General features: G+C 47.4%; 6 protein-coding genes across 6 annotated transcripts in view; 2 read left to right on the top strand and 4 right to left on the bottom strand.

The window, feature by feature from the left end:
• Positions 1–955, bottom strand: part of TERG_03710 (uncharacterized protein) — a gene marked incomplete at both ends in the record, with an annotated part of 1,969 nt that extends 1,014 nt beyond the window's left edge. Inside the window, 3 exons of the mRNA XM_003236616.1 lie at positions 66–606; positions 672–742; positions 814–955. Coding sequence (XP_003236664.1) covers positions 66–606; positions 672–742; positions 814–955 — 754 coding nt within the window. The remainder of the gene's footprint in view (positions 1–65; positions 607–671; positions 743–813) is intronic.
• A 327-nt stretch (positions 956–1,282) lies between these two features.
• On the top strand, positions 1,283–3,286 carry TERG_03709 (uncharacterized protein; the record flags this gene model as incomplete). The annotated part of the gene is made up of 1 exon (XM_003236615.1): positions 1,283–3,286. The coding sequence occupies one exon, from the start codon at positions 1,283–1,285 to the stop codon at positions 3,284–3,286; it is 2,004 nt and encodes a 667-aa protein (XP_003236663.1).
• Positions 3,287–3,544: 258 nt separating this feature from the next.
• TERG_03708 (uncharacterized protein) lies at positions 3,545–4,513 on the bottom strand (the record flags this gene model as incomplete). Its single annotated transcript, XM_003236614.1, has 1 exon — positions 3,545–4,513. One exon carries the CDS (start codon positions 4,511–4,513, stop codon positions 3,545–3,547), a length of 969 nt encoding a protein of 322 aa, XP_003236662.1.
• A 1,483-nt stretch (positions 4,514–5,996) lies between these two features.
• TERG_03707 (uncharacterized protein) lies at positions 5,997–7,150 on the bottom strand (the record flags this gene model as incomplete). Its single annotated transcript, XM_003236613.1, has 4 exons — positions 5,997–6,402; positions 6,462–6,724; positions 6,792–6,820; positions 6,874–7,150. The coding sequence occupies 4 exons, from the start codon at positions 7,148–7,150 to the stop codon at positions 5,997–5,999; spliced, it is 975 nt and encodes a 324-aa protein (XP_003236661.1).
• Positions 7,151–8,112: 962 nt separating this feature from the next.
• TERG_03706 (uncharacterized protein) lies at positions 8,113–10,347 on the top strand (the record flags this gene model as incomplete). Its single annotated transcript, XM_003236612.1, has 9 exons — positions 8,113–8,335; positions 8,426–8,557; positions 8,627–8,906; positions 8,965–9,030; positions 9,101–9,176; positions 9,273–9,631; positions 9,690–9,774; positions 9,851–10,011; positions 10,182–10,347. The coding sequence occupies 9 exons, from the start codon at positions 8,113–8,115 to the stop codon at positions 10,345–10,347; spliced, it is 1,548 nt and encodes a 515-aa protein (XP_003236660.1).
• Positions 10,348–10,545: 198 nt separating this feature from the next.
• TERG_03705 (uncharacterized protein) lies at positions 10,546–12,424 on the bottom strand (the record flags this gene model as incomplete). Its single annotated transcript, XM_003236611.2, has 2 exons — positions 10,546–11,642; positions 11,735–12,424. 2 exons carry the CDS (start codon positions 12,422–12,424, stop codon positions 11,298–11,300), a joined length of 1,035 nt encoding a protein of 344 aa, XP_003236659.1. The 3' UTR covers positions 10,546–11,297.
• Between the last annotated feature and the right edge of the window lie 51 nt (positions 12,425–12,475).

The raw sequence follows: 12,475 nt of genomic DNA, 5'->3' as shown, positions 1-12,475 counted from the left end.
ACTGTAAGTTTTACACTCCTTGAGCTGCGCAGTAAGATTGGTACAATCATCAAAGAGATGTTCACGGATCTTTTCATCTTTCTCCTTGATAACTCTGTCGAGAGCCTTGGCTTGGTCTCTTAGTTTGTGTAGTTCCTTGAGCTGTTCTTCTAACTCAGCATCTGTGATGGGATGGCTCTTGACAAGACTCTCTTGATGTAGTCTGTCATTCCCACTGGCTTTCAGCCATTCTTCCAGAACTGAGGGTTCATTGAAAGTTGGTGCTGGTGAAGTTACAAGGCGTAGAATCTCCGGTTTATCCACAGAATTGAATGAAACGGCAAAGCCAGATGTGTCGTTTCCTTCTTCCTGGCCTGCAGGATAAAATGTGAAGGTGAGTATCTGGGCAGCATAATCTCCAATAGACCCTCTAGGACTGGCAATGCACAAGCTTCTCCAATGCAGACGTAAATTAACGTCTTCTTTTCGTCCCGCTAACTGGGCAGTAACCATACCATCTCCGACAGCATTGGCTCCATCCCAGGTGAACGCGAGCTTTTGGTCATTGAGTTGCACATCGCTTTCACCACAGACACTGGTTGTCCGTGCAATTTGAATGTCGAATATCTACTCCATTATTTAGAATCGAGTAGTATACGCGTACGGAAATCGTAAATTGTACTCCAACTTACAACATTGGACTCCCCGTCATCAAAACACTGCCTACATGGCGTCTCAAACTCTACCGAAACGGCATCCTTGCCTACAGATACGTCACATCAGCCATCAGCTGCACAAACAGGCAGGTGGATCCAACTGATAGGGAGGACTAACTTTCATGGAGCTTCACAGTATCAAACTGGCCTCTTCTATGAGCGATGCTGACGGGCTGAGCGAACACAGTCACCACCAGCAGGAAGAGGATCAGGAACGTCTTGGCGGACCAAAGCATGGCGGAAGCAGACCCAAAGCCCATGGCATCTCACCCGGCCATGGTGCACGCTGAAGCCTTATCCAGAATGAGCGACAAAGGAGTATGCTAATACCGTCAAAACATCCGACGGCCTCTCCGTTCTGCTTTGCGACGAGGAAGAAAGGGAGTGAAGAAGAAACGCCGCGACTTCGTGTCGAAAGCCGAGAAAGCTGCGCCCTCCTGCTTATGTCATTACTTGCTTAGTCATAGTCATTATCACGTGGTAAATTTTGAGCCGCACGATTGCAACAACATCAAGTTAGAACAGATATTGACAAATATTGAGAAACAGACAACAAAGGAGGACATGTTCGATGTTTACGGGCGATAATGGCCTGTTGGAGGGACAGGAGTTGCAAGGAGGGTGATCCTCTTCGTCCGGCTCCGCGAGATTCGGCAAAAGTCCTGGACTACTCGTATAATACATGGCATCAACTCCTTTGGTCTGCCGAAGCCAAAGCACAACTACCCGATGCTTGTAGCAGTTTAAGGGTCCTTTTGCATAGCACTCCCGCTATTCCAGACACATCCAAGATTTCTGAGTTTGCTGGGGATTACTCTCTATCCCTGGAAGGATACTCGATTTGGAATATCAACTCAACATCACCCTGTCATCTTACCACCGAGACTAAGAAGGCCAGGCCTCAGACGATACGCATCGGTGTACTAGAACCTACATTCTGTTCCCTTTCAGAAAATTTTCTTTCTGAATGGCCAGGTTTTGAAGCTTTACCCGATGCATCTGGTAGCAATTTTCTTTCAGTGTTCGTTTTGGGCTGGTCATACGTCCTCTCTACACGCTTGATTGAACTTCGAGGAAATCAACATGACCAGACTCACTATACCAACAATATAGCAAAAATGGCAAACAAATCAGGTGGCTTGAATTCGAATGCTGGATATGAGCTGCCTATTGGTGAAGCATTAGCACAGGAGTCTAGATGGTGGGCTGCAATTCTCGCTAGTGGGTGTGGATGGCGAGCAACGCTTAACCGCCAGAATAAGGAGTACCATTCTCCATGGAGTTGCCACTTGAAGGATGGTGGAAAACCGTTTACTCTTATTCATGATAAATCGGAACTCAACATATCTTCTGAAAGAGATCCTCCGTCCTCAGCTCAGGCTCAGAGTTATCTCTTTCGGGTGGCGGAAATGCATGATATATTCGATCAGCTTCTCGCAGCCTTCGCTGCTGTCCTTACTATCCCGTACCACATGAGATTTGGAGCACCTGTCAATCTTCCTAAACCTTACCTACATACCCACCCAAAGAAGCAGAGCACTATTGGATATAAACAGAAGATCCCCACCTTTGACGAGCTTCCATATTTCATGTCATTTTCCACTATACCTAATGTGATATCTTCATGCCTCTTTAGTTGTTTCTGGGAAGTGGGAATACCCTGTAACCTTGCTAGCGAATGGCTACATACACCACTTAGTGATATCTTACCGGCTCTTATCCTTGAGCAAAAGCATCACATTATCGTACAGATGCTAGCCACAAGGTCTCCAAATATGGCACCTTTACTATTAGGCTCAGCCATCACTGGAATGCTGCATCGCATACCAGAAGTATATAAGTCATTTATACCCCCAATTTGCCTCGAGGCAGCTGTATGGAGTTCGTCACAACAATCCTTTATGGATCCAGTTTCTCACCACATGCCGAAATTGAAAAGGAATATTGCATTCAAGAAATTGATTACGCGCGAAGATGAATTCCGAATTCTATACATTACAGATTTTGAATCTGTAGACTACCCAGCTTTACCCCTAAGCCCTTACCCTCCATTTGGGTATGTGAGACTTAGAGATACTGCTCTCGAAGTTCAGCTACACGTTTTATGCGGCCATAGTTTAAACTATAGTCACTGGGTTTGGCAAGGTCAAGACTCAGGAGAGGTGCGATGCTTGGATGATTACGGATTTACCCTATCAGGAAACATGTCCCCTCTCTCTGGATATGGTAAAGCTGGTAGCGCCATTGCTCAACTCGTAAATAGAGCCTTCCTGTCGGTAACGCGAGAGTTATCCACCTATTGTATTCCTTTCATTATAAGACCGCAGCGAATTTCAAACGGGGACATTAAGGAAAGACTTTCCGAAATTGCCACTCGAAACCTATTCTCCTGGACTCTTTTCTCCGACGGTGTGAGAAAAGAGGAAAAGGAGCTATGGAATCATGAATGGTTAGAATTTCTCTTGGGAGTGGACGAAAATGATTCGGTGGCAGATTCCGACTTGAGCCTGTTATCAATCAATGGGCAATCAAAATCTGCAATATCGTCATGGTTGCAAACAACATTAGTAAGGATAGACAATAGTGCGTGACCACCTCTGCTAATTATTAATTGGACGGATAATCATAGTAGCCGCATGGTGAAAGCTGAGCTCGCTGTTGAATAGACAGAGAGTTTGGAAACCTGCACACCCATATACATAGAGATAAGTAGCGATAATAATTACAACATTGGTATAATTAACACAATTGATGCAGCATTCCTTTGGCTCATAGTCAATATAGAAAAGTAATCTTGGGCTTATCGCTACCCAATGTTACCCATCACGATGTAGAGTTCAACTCCTTCGTTACATATAGTCCGTAGTTTTCTTTTCACAAAATTCCCAAAACTCCTGTGATCTTCCCGTTCCCCCCTCCTCTGTTGACTTGGACGCATCAACTAGATCCTGTCTCACTGACCGGGAAATTCTACCCCAGGGTATGATGTAGCACCCGTTTTCTTCCAGGTTTACATCTGACGACAATCCAGCGAACAGCTCAGTTATGGCGGCTAGTTTCGGCTTGTATAGCAATGGCATAGCTAGAAATTTCATCCAAGGACTGTGCCTGAGGAGATTTGTGTTGGCAGCTCCAGGGTTGAGCGAAACACTTATAATGTTATGAGAAGGTCCAACTCGCCGAGCAAGCTCTGACGCTAAGAACATGTTGCCGGCCTTAGAAGTGATATAGGTTCGAGTTTGATCCTTTGGAGGTGTTGTAAGCTCTGACATAATGATCCCACCTTGGGGAGCAGACAGCTCAACGATTTGGCTGCCCGTCCAGATAACGCGCACTGAGCCTGGAGTAGATGTTGCTGCTGTGGCTTCTAAAAGGGGGAGAAGTAGCTGTGTGAATAGGAAGGGTCCCAGGCAGTTTGTTGCAAGCTGCAGTTCAATCCCTTGTTTGGATAAGCTTCCAAGAGGAGTTTGGGACACGCCTGCGTTGTTCCAAAGAATGTCGAGTCTGGATTCTTTCTCCATGAACTCTTCGGCAGATGCCTTGATAGTGCTCAGGTCGTCAAGCACGAGATGAAGAAACTCCAGGCTTCCACCATTCGGTATAGCAGCCTGTATCTCCTCGATCGCCTTTTGTGCTTTCTCTTTCGACCGTCCAACGATGTAAACTTTTCCTCCCTTCCCGTACAGCATCTTAACTAGTTCAAAGCCGATGCCAGAAGCACCACCCGTCACAATAAACACCTTTCCATCCTGCGAGCCCACCTTAGCTTCTGTCCAGGTCGGCTTGGGCGGGAAAAACTGCGAAAACTGAGCACCCATCTTGGTATACGGAGTAGACTGCTCTTGCTGTGCTATCTGTCTGTTGGTCGTGAAGGGTGAGTAAACGTTGACAGGAGTTAGAGTTGAAGTCAAACGACATCAAGCGTCTGGAGACGAGAAGGAAGAGAAGCTTGTCTTTTTTGCGGAAAAGCTTGAGCCAAAGCTCTTGCTGCTGGTGATTGTCCCTTGGCGCGGACGAAGGAAGCGTCTTGTAAAAATTACCCCCGTACTTAAAATCCTTCAAACTCGCAATGAAACACTGTTATACAGGGAGGATCAATCGACGTGGCGGCGTACTGATTGTACCACTCTTTTTGTTAGCTATCACGCCGAATAAGGCGTGTTAATCGCCGACTTGATCTTCGTGCACGGTGGGCTGCGGTAACCAATCGAGACTGATTTTCCTCTCACGGTGGTGTTGGCTGATGGAAGATGAGTCAAGGGAACCCATGCAGGCTATATATTAGCTGGAGACAGGGGTACATCCTGTAACATGACGTCCAGTTGTGGCTGTACAGTGTAACTTGTTATGAGGCCTCGTCTTGACGTGCTCCGTCCTGAGTCTTTTCAAAATATTCCGTATATCAAAAAATAATGGCGTACGGAGTTTCTGACGTAAGTTCTGACGTGGTTTCCGTAAAAGGCAGGGAGGTTGGGCTGTGTTAGAGTTCGGGATCGATTTCCATTTTTAGTAAGAGCAAAACATGTCCGTGCAAATCAAGGTTTAGCCCCATTTAATAAGCTCAGTCACATGACGTGAATCCTTCCTCACGTGACTCTATGTTTTGCAAGGATTCACTTTCCTTTCTCGGCGTCTCTCAACCTCCTTTACATCGAACGTCGCTCTATCACTTTCACCAGGATTTGCTAGCTCCCCCAAATCCTCCTAATGCCTGGATGATCCCGAACGTGTTGCTTGACAAGCCGCACCCGCGCCGGAGTGGAAATAGTAATGCATTGCGTATATGCAACCTCGGAGCAAGGATGATGCGGGTTCCTACTTGTTCCCTCGCGGCTAGGCGGACGAGTCACTCGCACTTCCAAGTCCACGCGCCTTTTGCGTGGCTGTGAGTGGGATTGTCCTGCACAACCGTGGTATCGAACCGGTATAATGACACAGACCTCACAGATGACCGGCCCTGAGTTGAACCGCAGCAGAAATTGATTGAGTGATCCGCATTGCAAGAAACACGCTGATAATACCTAGGCTCTTCGCAGACTAGGGAAGCTCATCCGTATTTGCCACAAGGTGTTTGAAAGCCCAATATTATTGATCATCAAGGGAACATGCCTCATTAAATTTACATCGCTGAAAGCCAAAATGGAACGCGGACAGGGAAAAAAGAGGAGCAAAAAAAAGAAAATTTACCGGGAAGAAAAAGACCAGCTTCAGGACACATTTTGCGTCACCCCAGGAATACCCCCCCAATATAACTGCTCCGTACAGAGTACATGGATACGAATCTTTTATCGTACCAGGGTATCAGTAGTCATGATAACGTGGGCAGTAGATGCTCCAGACGAGGTTCCCGACATGGCTGTATCTCACTGCTTCTAGGTATGCTCGAGTATCTTTGGAAAGGTTGGAGTCCTGCTTCGCCTTTTCGACAATGATGTTGAATTCGGCCACCTGCTTTTTTATTTCCTCTGCACATGCAATCATTGCGTCTTCTTCACTGAGAGATCGCTCCTGCATAATGACCCAGACTGCGTTGAAAACGTAGTCTAGGCCGTCTGCTGCTGCTTCATCACGCTCCTTTCTCCAGGAATAGAGGTCATTAGTGAGGCCAAGAGCAGCGTATCCCGGCCTAGCCAACTCCATACAAAGCTCTAGCTCGTCGTCTGGGATGGTAAGGGCCATTCCAAAGGTCAATGTCCCGAACCAGATCCTATCATAGAAGTTAGAACAAGGCATATGAAAAGTATATGACCTCTATTTAATACTTACAGCTCTCCAGCGTCGATGACTCGACTGGGAATGTATTCTTTCAGTGTGTCAAACGGCCGTGTTCTCGTTCGAGAAGCAAGTTGCACGAATTTAGACCATGCCTTCATAGACGTGATAGCGCGTGGGGGATCAATGGCAACCATGTTGGCCAAAATCTGGGCCTGAAGTTTCTTCTCTTGGCCATCATGAGATGTGGCTTCTTGATCTAGTGCCTTTTCATCACCAAAGGCATCAAGCATATCGTGATGCTGTCCATCTTTATACTACTCATGGTTAGCATCAGTTATCACGCTGCGTTCCTGCCACCAAGACTAGAGGTCATTTACTCACCCCTTTAAGGTCAAGCTTCTCCATGGCGTCTATATGGCTCGTCAGTATCGGATGGTCGATGTGGTGATATATGATTACCCACCGTCATAGAGGAAAGCAAACTCGTTAGCATACGATATGATCTCCAGTCTCTCAGGGAGGCACTCTGGAACAGTCACTCGAATAAAGCTAAATGGGTAACCAAGTCCGCCCTTATAGCTATACACCGGGCGTACGTTCTTGCTCCAGTCGTCTTGGGCACGTAGAGCACCGTTGATTTCCTTATATGGGTCGAGATGCATACGAAGGGGAAGGCCCAGGTCGAGACCGTCTGTCTCATAGAACTGTGGATCAATCTCATAAGAGTATTGGAACTCCATTATGTTGGGTTGGATTATGGTATTGGCAAAGAGTTATAAATGGTGCAAGAGTGTTCTGCAAGCTAAAAAAAAATATATGGAAAGGATGCAGCAGTTGAGGGCTAGAGTTTTCACATATCTAGAGCCCTGGAGGCTCCTTATATATCATTTTGATATACATCTAACGTTTACAGCCTATGATCCTTTCACATTATCCACTCACCAGCTATCTGGTAACTTTTCTTTCGTACCGGACATATACATCCAAGGTACACTGTACCTCAGGCACGGAAATCTGCGGCGCACTCAGCCCACGCAAATTAACGGGGGGGCTTTCCCCCCAGGACTTAGCGAAGAGGCCATGATCCCTTTCCAGCTGTGGAGCTTCAGGCTGATAGCGTGAAGCAACTCTGGTTACCAGAACTTTAGGTGGGCCAACCGACTTGACGTTCAGCCTACCTGGCCCCAAACTAGCCTGTTTACTTGCTTACCAGCAATTAACGCAAAAGTAAAAGAACAAGCAGGGGCATGAACTAGAATGGCGTGTGTATATATAGAGCAAGGCTCATGGGAAAACCAACGGCTCAGGCGCCCAAACAGTTGGTGAGCAATTTGATAATTCGGCACAAGCCGTCCTCATGGCTACGAGAACCCGCTTCCGTTCCATTTTCAGCATGTATGTAAGTATGCATCTCTAAACATCAACGGGAATCAGCCACGCTGATTGGACTCATATGCAGGGTCTGTTCTTCTTGATGACCCCAGTTGGCTGCTGATCCGAGGATTTGTTCTGGGGCTGGATGGAACTTAATCGAGAGACTGTCACCAAACCACCTGGCGCGAGGCTGGCTGTCCCGTTTCTGCAAATAAAAAGGTCGAAAGTGCTCACTGCTGAGACGGGCTTCGGTCGTTAGTTAACCAAGCGTTATCCCCTGCTTTTTAATACGCTTTCTTCAACTGTCATCGCAGGAAGAGACGATACAATGGATAACATAGCTCTCAACCTACCCTTCACCCTGACCATATTGGCGGGGTCTTATATCCTATACTCACTTGGCCTCATCATCTACAACCTCTACTTTTCTCCCCTTTCCAAATTTCCGGGCTCAAAATGGGTGATTGCAACTTACTGGCCGGAGTTTTACTATGACTGGTGGTGCAATGGGAAATACCTCTTTGAAATTGAGAAGATGCACGATAAATATGGTGAATAACCGAACCTCAATCCTCCCGGATGATTCATCCCTAGAAGGAGTTGCAGCATCCATCGAATCAGGTGAACTAATGGTGAAAAAGGTCCTATAATTCGAATTAATCCTGAGGAGCTGTCTATCCGTGACCCCGACTTCTACAATGAAATCTACGTCACAGAGAGCAAACGCAGGACGAGTCACTATGACGTTTTCTGTAAAGGAATTGATTTCGATGGTCAGCAAATATACATCCTTGACACGGTGAGGTGCAAAAATTGTTGACCAATTGCTAACCTGATACTAGGGTCGCATTTACTTACCGTGGACCATGATCTTCATCGACGTAGGCGAAAGCCACTCGAGCCATTCTTCTCTCGCCAGGGAATTATGCGGCTTCAAGACATGCTGGCAGAAGTAGCTCTCAAGCTTGAATCGCGAATCAGAGCCCTTGAAGGGACAAACACGGTGATTCGACTGGACCATGCATTCTCCGCATTTTCCGGCGATATCATTGGGAAAATTTGCCTGGACAGCGGGGACGAGAGCAAGACGTTTTTGAGTCACCCAACGTTCAACCCAGAGTGGTATGTAACGCAAAGGCCGGCCCCCTAGCGAAAGGCGCATATCTGACCGTGTGACTAGGTATGACACCATTCACACGATCGTTCGATCAATTCCCTTGTTCACAGCCTTTCCATGGATTGTCCAGTGAGTCGAATAGTATACCCCTGTGGCTCCTCGAGGCTGAAAATAAGCCCAACTTTCTAACAGGGAGCAGGGTAGTGAGCTTCATTCCGGAATCAATCCTTCTACGGGCTTTCCCTAGGGGCCAAATGTTCAATAACTTCAAAGAGGTATGTAAATTCCCTCAAACCCCCTGAATGGGGGGGTTAACCGAGAGAGATACACAACGAGGCATTTCTAAAAAAAGGGGGTTAAATTAAATTTAGGTCGCTAAGCAGCACATTTATCGAGCCTTGAAAGATACAGAAGAAAGTAAAAGGACAGGTAAAGAGGATACCCATCATGCCTCTCTTTTCCACTATATCGCAACGAGCGATATGCCCGAATCAGAGCGGTCACCAGAACGACTAGCCAAGGAAGCCCAGGTCCTGCTCGGTGGTGGAACCGCCAGTACTGCACGTACTATTGGCTTTACATCATTCTACATTATGTCTAACTCGAATATCCGGTCGAGGCTGGAAGATGAACTCAGGGATGTGATGGCAGGCTGGCCGCAGCGTGTCCCTTCTTGGGCTGAGCTCGAAAAATTGCCCTTTTTGCAGGCACTCATCAAGGAATCCCTTCGGTAAGTTCCAGCCCCAGGCCGAAGCGCGAAGGCGGTGCTAACAAAATTACATTTACAGCCTCAGCTACGGTGTCATGCACAGACTTCCCCGTATCTCACCAGACGTGCCCATCCAGTACAAGCAATACACTATCCCGCCTGGTGTAAGACAATATTTCCAAATTCTTTCTTAGCGCCCTAACTATTTATCAGGTGGTCAATGGCTAATCATTCGCTCAGGTCCCCGTCGGCATGTCAGCTTATTTCATGCACTCTAATCCCAAAGCATTCCCCGAACCAGACAAGTACATTCCAGACCGATGGCTCGGAAAGGTGACTCCTGAAATGCACAGGAGCTATGTCCCATTCACACGAGGGTCCAGAAACTGCTTGGGAATGAAGTGAGTGATATCTTCCTTTACCGTTATTGGACAGGTAGTGGCTGTGAACAGATCTGCCTGCAGCCTGAACATGCATATGTTAGCGGCGTCTGCTTCGTATTCCTGAGATGCCTAACTTTCCACAATAAGAATTTCGGGGGCTAACGGACTTCTTTAATTCCATCACATAGTCTTGCTATGTCCGAGATGAGCCTTATCCTGGCCGTGCTTTTCCGACCCAACGGCCCCAAGTTTGAGCTATTCGAGACGGACGAGAGCGACGTAAAGCAAGCCCACGACTTTCTTATTCCCCTGCCGAAGATTGAAACAAAGGGAGTCCGAGCTATCATTCCCTAGTAAACTAACGAGTTATTTAAAGAAGGGAGAATGTTCTTCGTGGAGTTGCATGTATATACCCTACGCCATTCGTGTAAAAATTTAAAAAGCCTGCCCACTGTGGGCTGCAACCTCCCATCTTAACTGACATGTTAATGTTCGCCTGATATTTGGATACTGTTATTGGCCATCTTTCCCGCCTGGCTATTTATAAAATTGCTACAAAGATCTACCAAGCCTAGGCTTCTTGACTTTGAGCCGTGGGCCGACCCCGTACCATCCCTGGCATTAGGGGCACAGTCTATTACGCTAGGTACCCCATACCAAGACAGCCACGAAGGACCCGGAGCGCTGACCGAGACTAAAAACCACTAACTATGAGCGTGAGGTTGCTCTGATCGTATTCGCGCCGAGCATAAGATGAAGTCTTTCTCACCGTCATAGCACGGAGTATAGCAGCCAAGCGTTACCTGAATATGGAATAACTAGGCAACGTATTTGCTTTGTTGCCGTTTTTGCCTCCAAGCTGTGTACTGCGGCTGGGGCCGAAAGGAGGGTGAGAAGGCATTGCATTGAGTACAGCAATTCCATCGAGTGAGGGCGCCATCGAAATAAGCTTGGGATGTACCTTGCTGGGTTGACCATGTATAATACACCCGATATTGATATGGCGTTGTATGCAAGGCAGGGGCTGAGAGGCGAATGCATATTATCTCAAGAATGTCAAGGAGAAAAGCAAAAATGCCTGTCTTGGTCAAATCCGCACCCAGGGAGAAATTATAGAGTGGTGTTCATGATGTACTCTGAGAGAATAATATGGGTTGCCCCTGAGAAATTAGTATACAAGCAAATGCTCCTCCCGTTTTGTTTCGTTCCGGCATACCCGTTTGATGATGACTATGTAGATATGGTCGCTGATATCAGCCGCAGAGACACCAGCTGGACGCACCAAACACATCGCGTCGTTTACCTTAATTTGATCTCTGCTTGATTCTCACTTGAATCGGCTTCTTCTCAACCAGGAGAAAGGTCCTCAGCTCTTCCCATCTGAGTTTCTTCCCCTCTACAGCCTCAAAATCAAACGCCCAGACTAATCTAGCGAGGATAAGTCTCAGCTCGGCCCATGCAAGATGTTGGCCAAGGCACTCTCTTGGTCCAACGCTGAACGGCTGGACAGCGTTACGCTGGTCATGGTAGAAAGGAGATTTTGGGTTAGTGCTGGCCTCGGGGAGCCAGCGCTCAGGGATAAAGGATGTTGCTGAGTGAAAGAATGAAGGGTCGCGGTTGAGGGTGTATGCTTGGATGCTCACAGCGGTCTGGTATATGGTGGTCAGATGTCTCATTCTGTACATGTATGCGTCTGTGGTTTTTTATAGATATAAATAGAACGGAATGGAGAATAACTTACACCCTCGGGTAGCCAGGTTCCACAGACAGTGTCACCTCCACGCGGGACAATTCTGGGCAGCATCCATGGAACGGGTGGGCAGGTTCGGAGGCCCTCCCGAAGTACGGCGTCGAGGTATGTGAGGTCATGGAGGGCATCCAGGGTCATGTCACTCTCGCTCTGGAATGCACTGCGCACCTCCTTGGTGAGCTTAGCAAGGGTCTCCGGCTGGGAAACAAGGTGATTCATCGTCCCACTGAGTGTGGTTGCAGTCGTCTCGCTTCCGGCAGTGGTCATCACCATGAAGGTGGCATAGATCTCCCCAATCGGCATCTTCGTGGTTCCGTTGGACTTGATAACATGGGACATGAAATCCGGACGGTCCAGTTCCCAGCTGAGACGCCGGTCGACCTTATCTACAATCTGCTGGAAGTGATCCTTCTGCATCTTCTTGAGGGACTCGGGTATACATTTCATGAGCATCAAGGTGATCAGCGGGAAGAATTTGGCAGCAGATATAAACGCGGCCGCCTTAACACTGTTGAAAAGCAGCGCAATCCATGGATGGTACCGGGAATTCTCGAGGCAGTCAAACGACTCTCCAAAGCCGAGTTCTCCGAAGATATCAAAGGTGGTAAAGTTGAACCAGGGCCCGATATCAAACTCAGGGCCTTTTTTGCTGTCCTCGACCTCGTTCGCCTTGTTATGCATCCGCTGGATAAGAAGATTGACGTATTTCTGAACTAACGCCTCCGGTGCTTT

This window comes from Trichophyton rubrum (genome assembly GCF_000151425.1).
Source record: "Trichophyton rubrum CBS 118892 genomic scaffold supercont2.3, whole genome shotgun sequence".
NCBI lineage: Eukaryota > Fungi > Ascomycota > Eurotiomycetes > Onygenales > Arthrodermataceae > Trichophyton > Trichophyton rubrum.
Note: the sequence above shows the minus strand (reverse complement) of the source record. Positions and strands in the feature narration are given on the sequence as shown.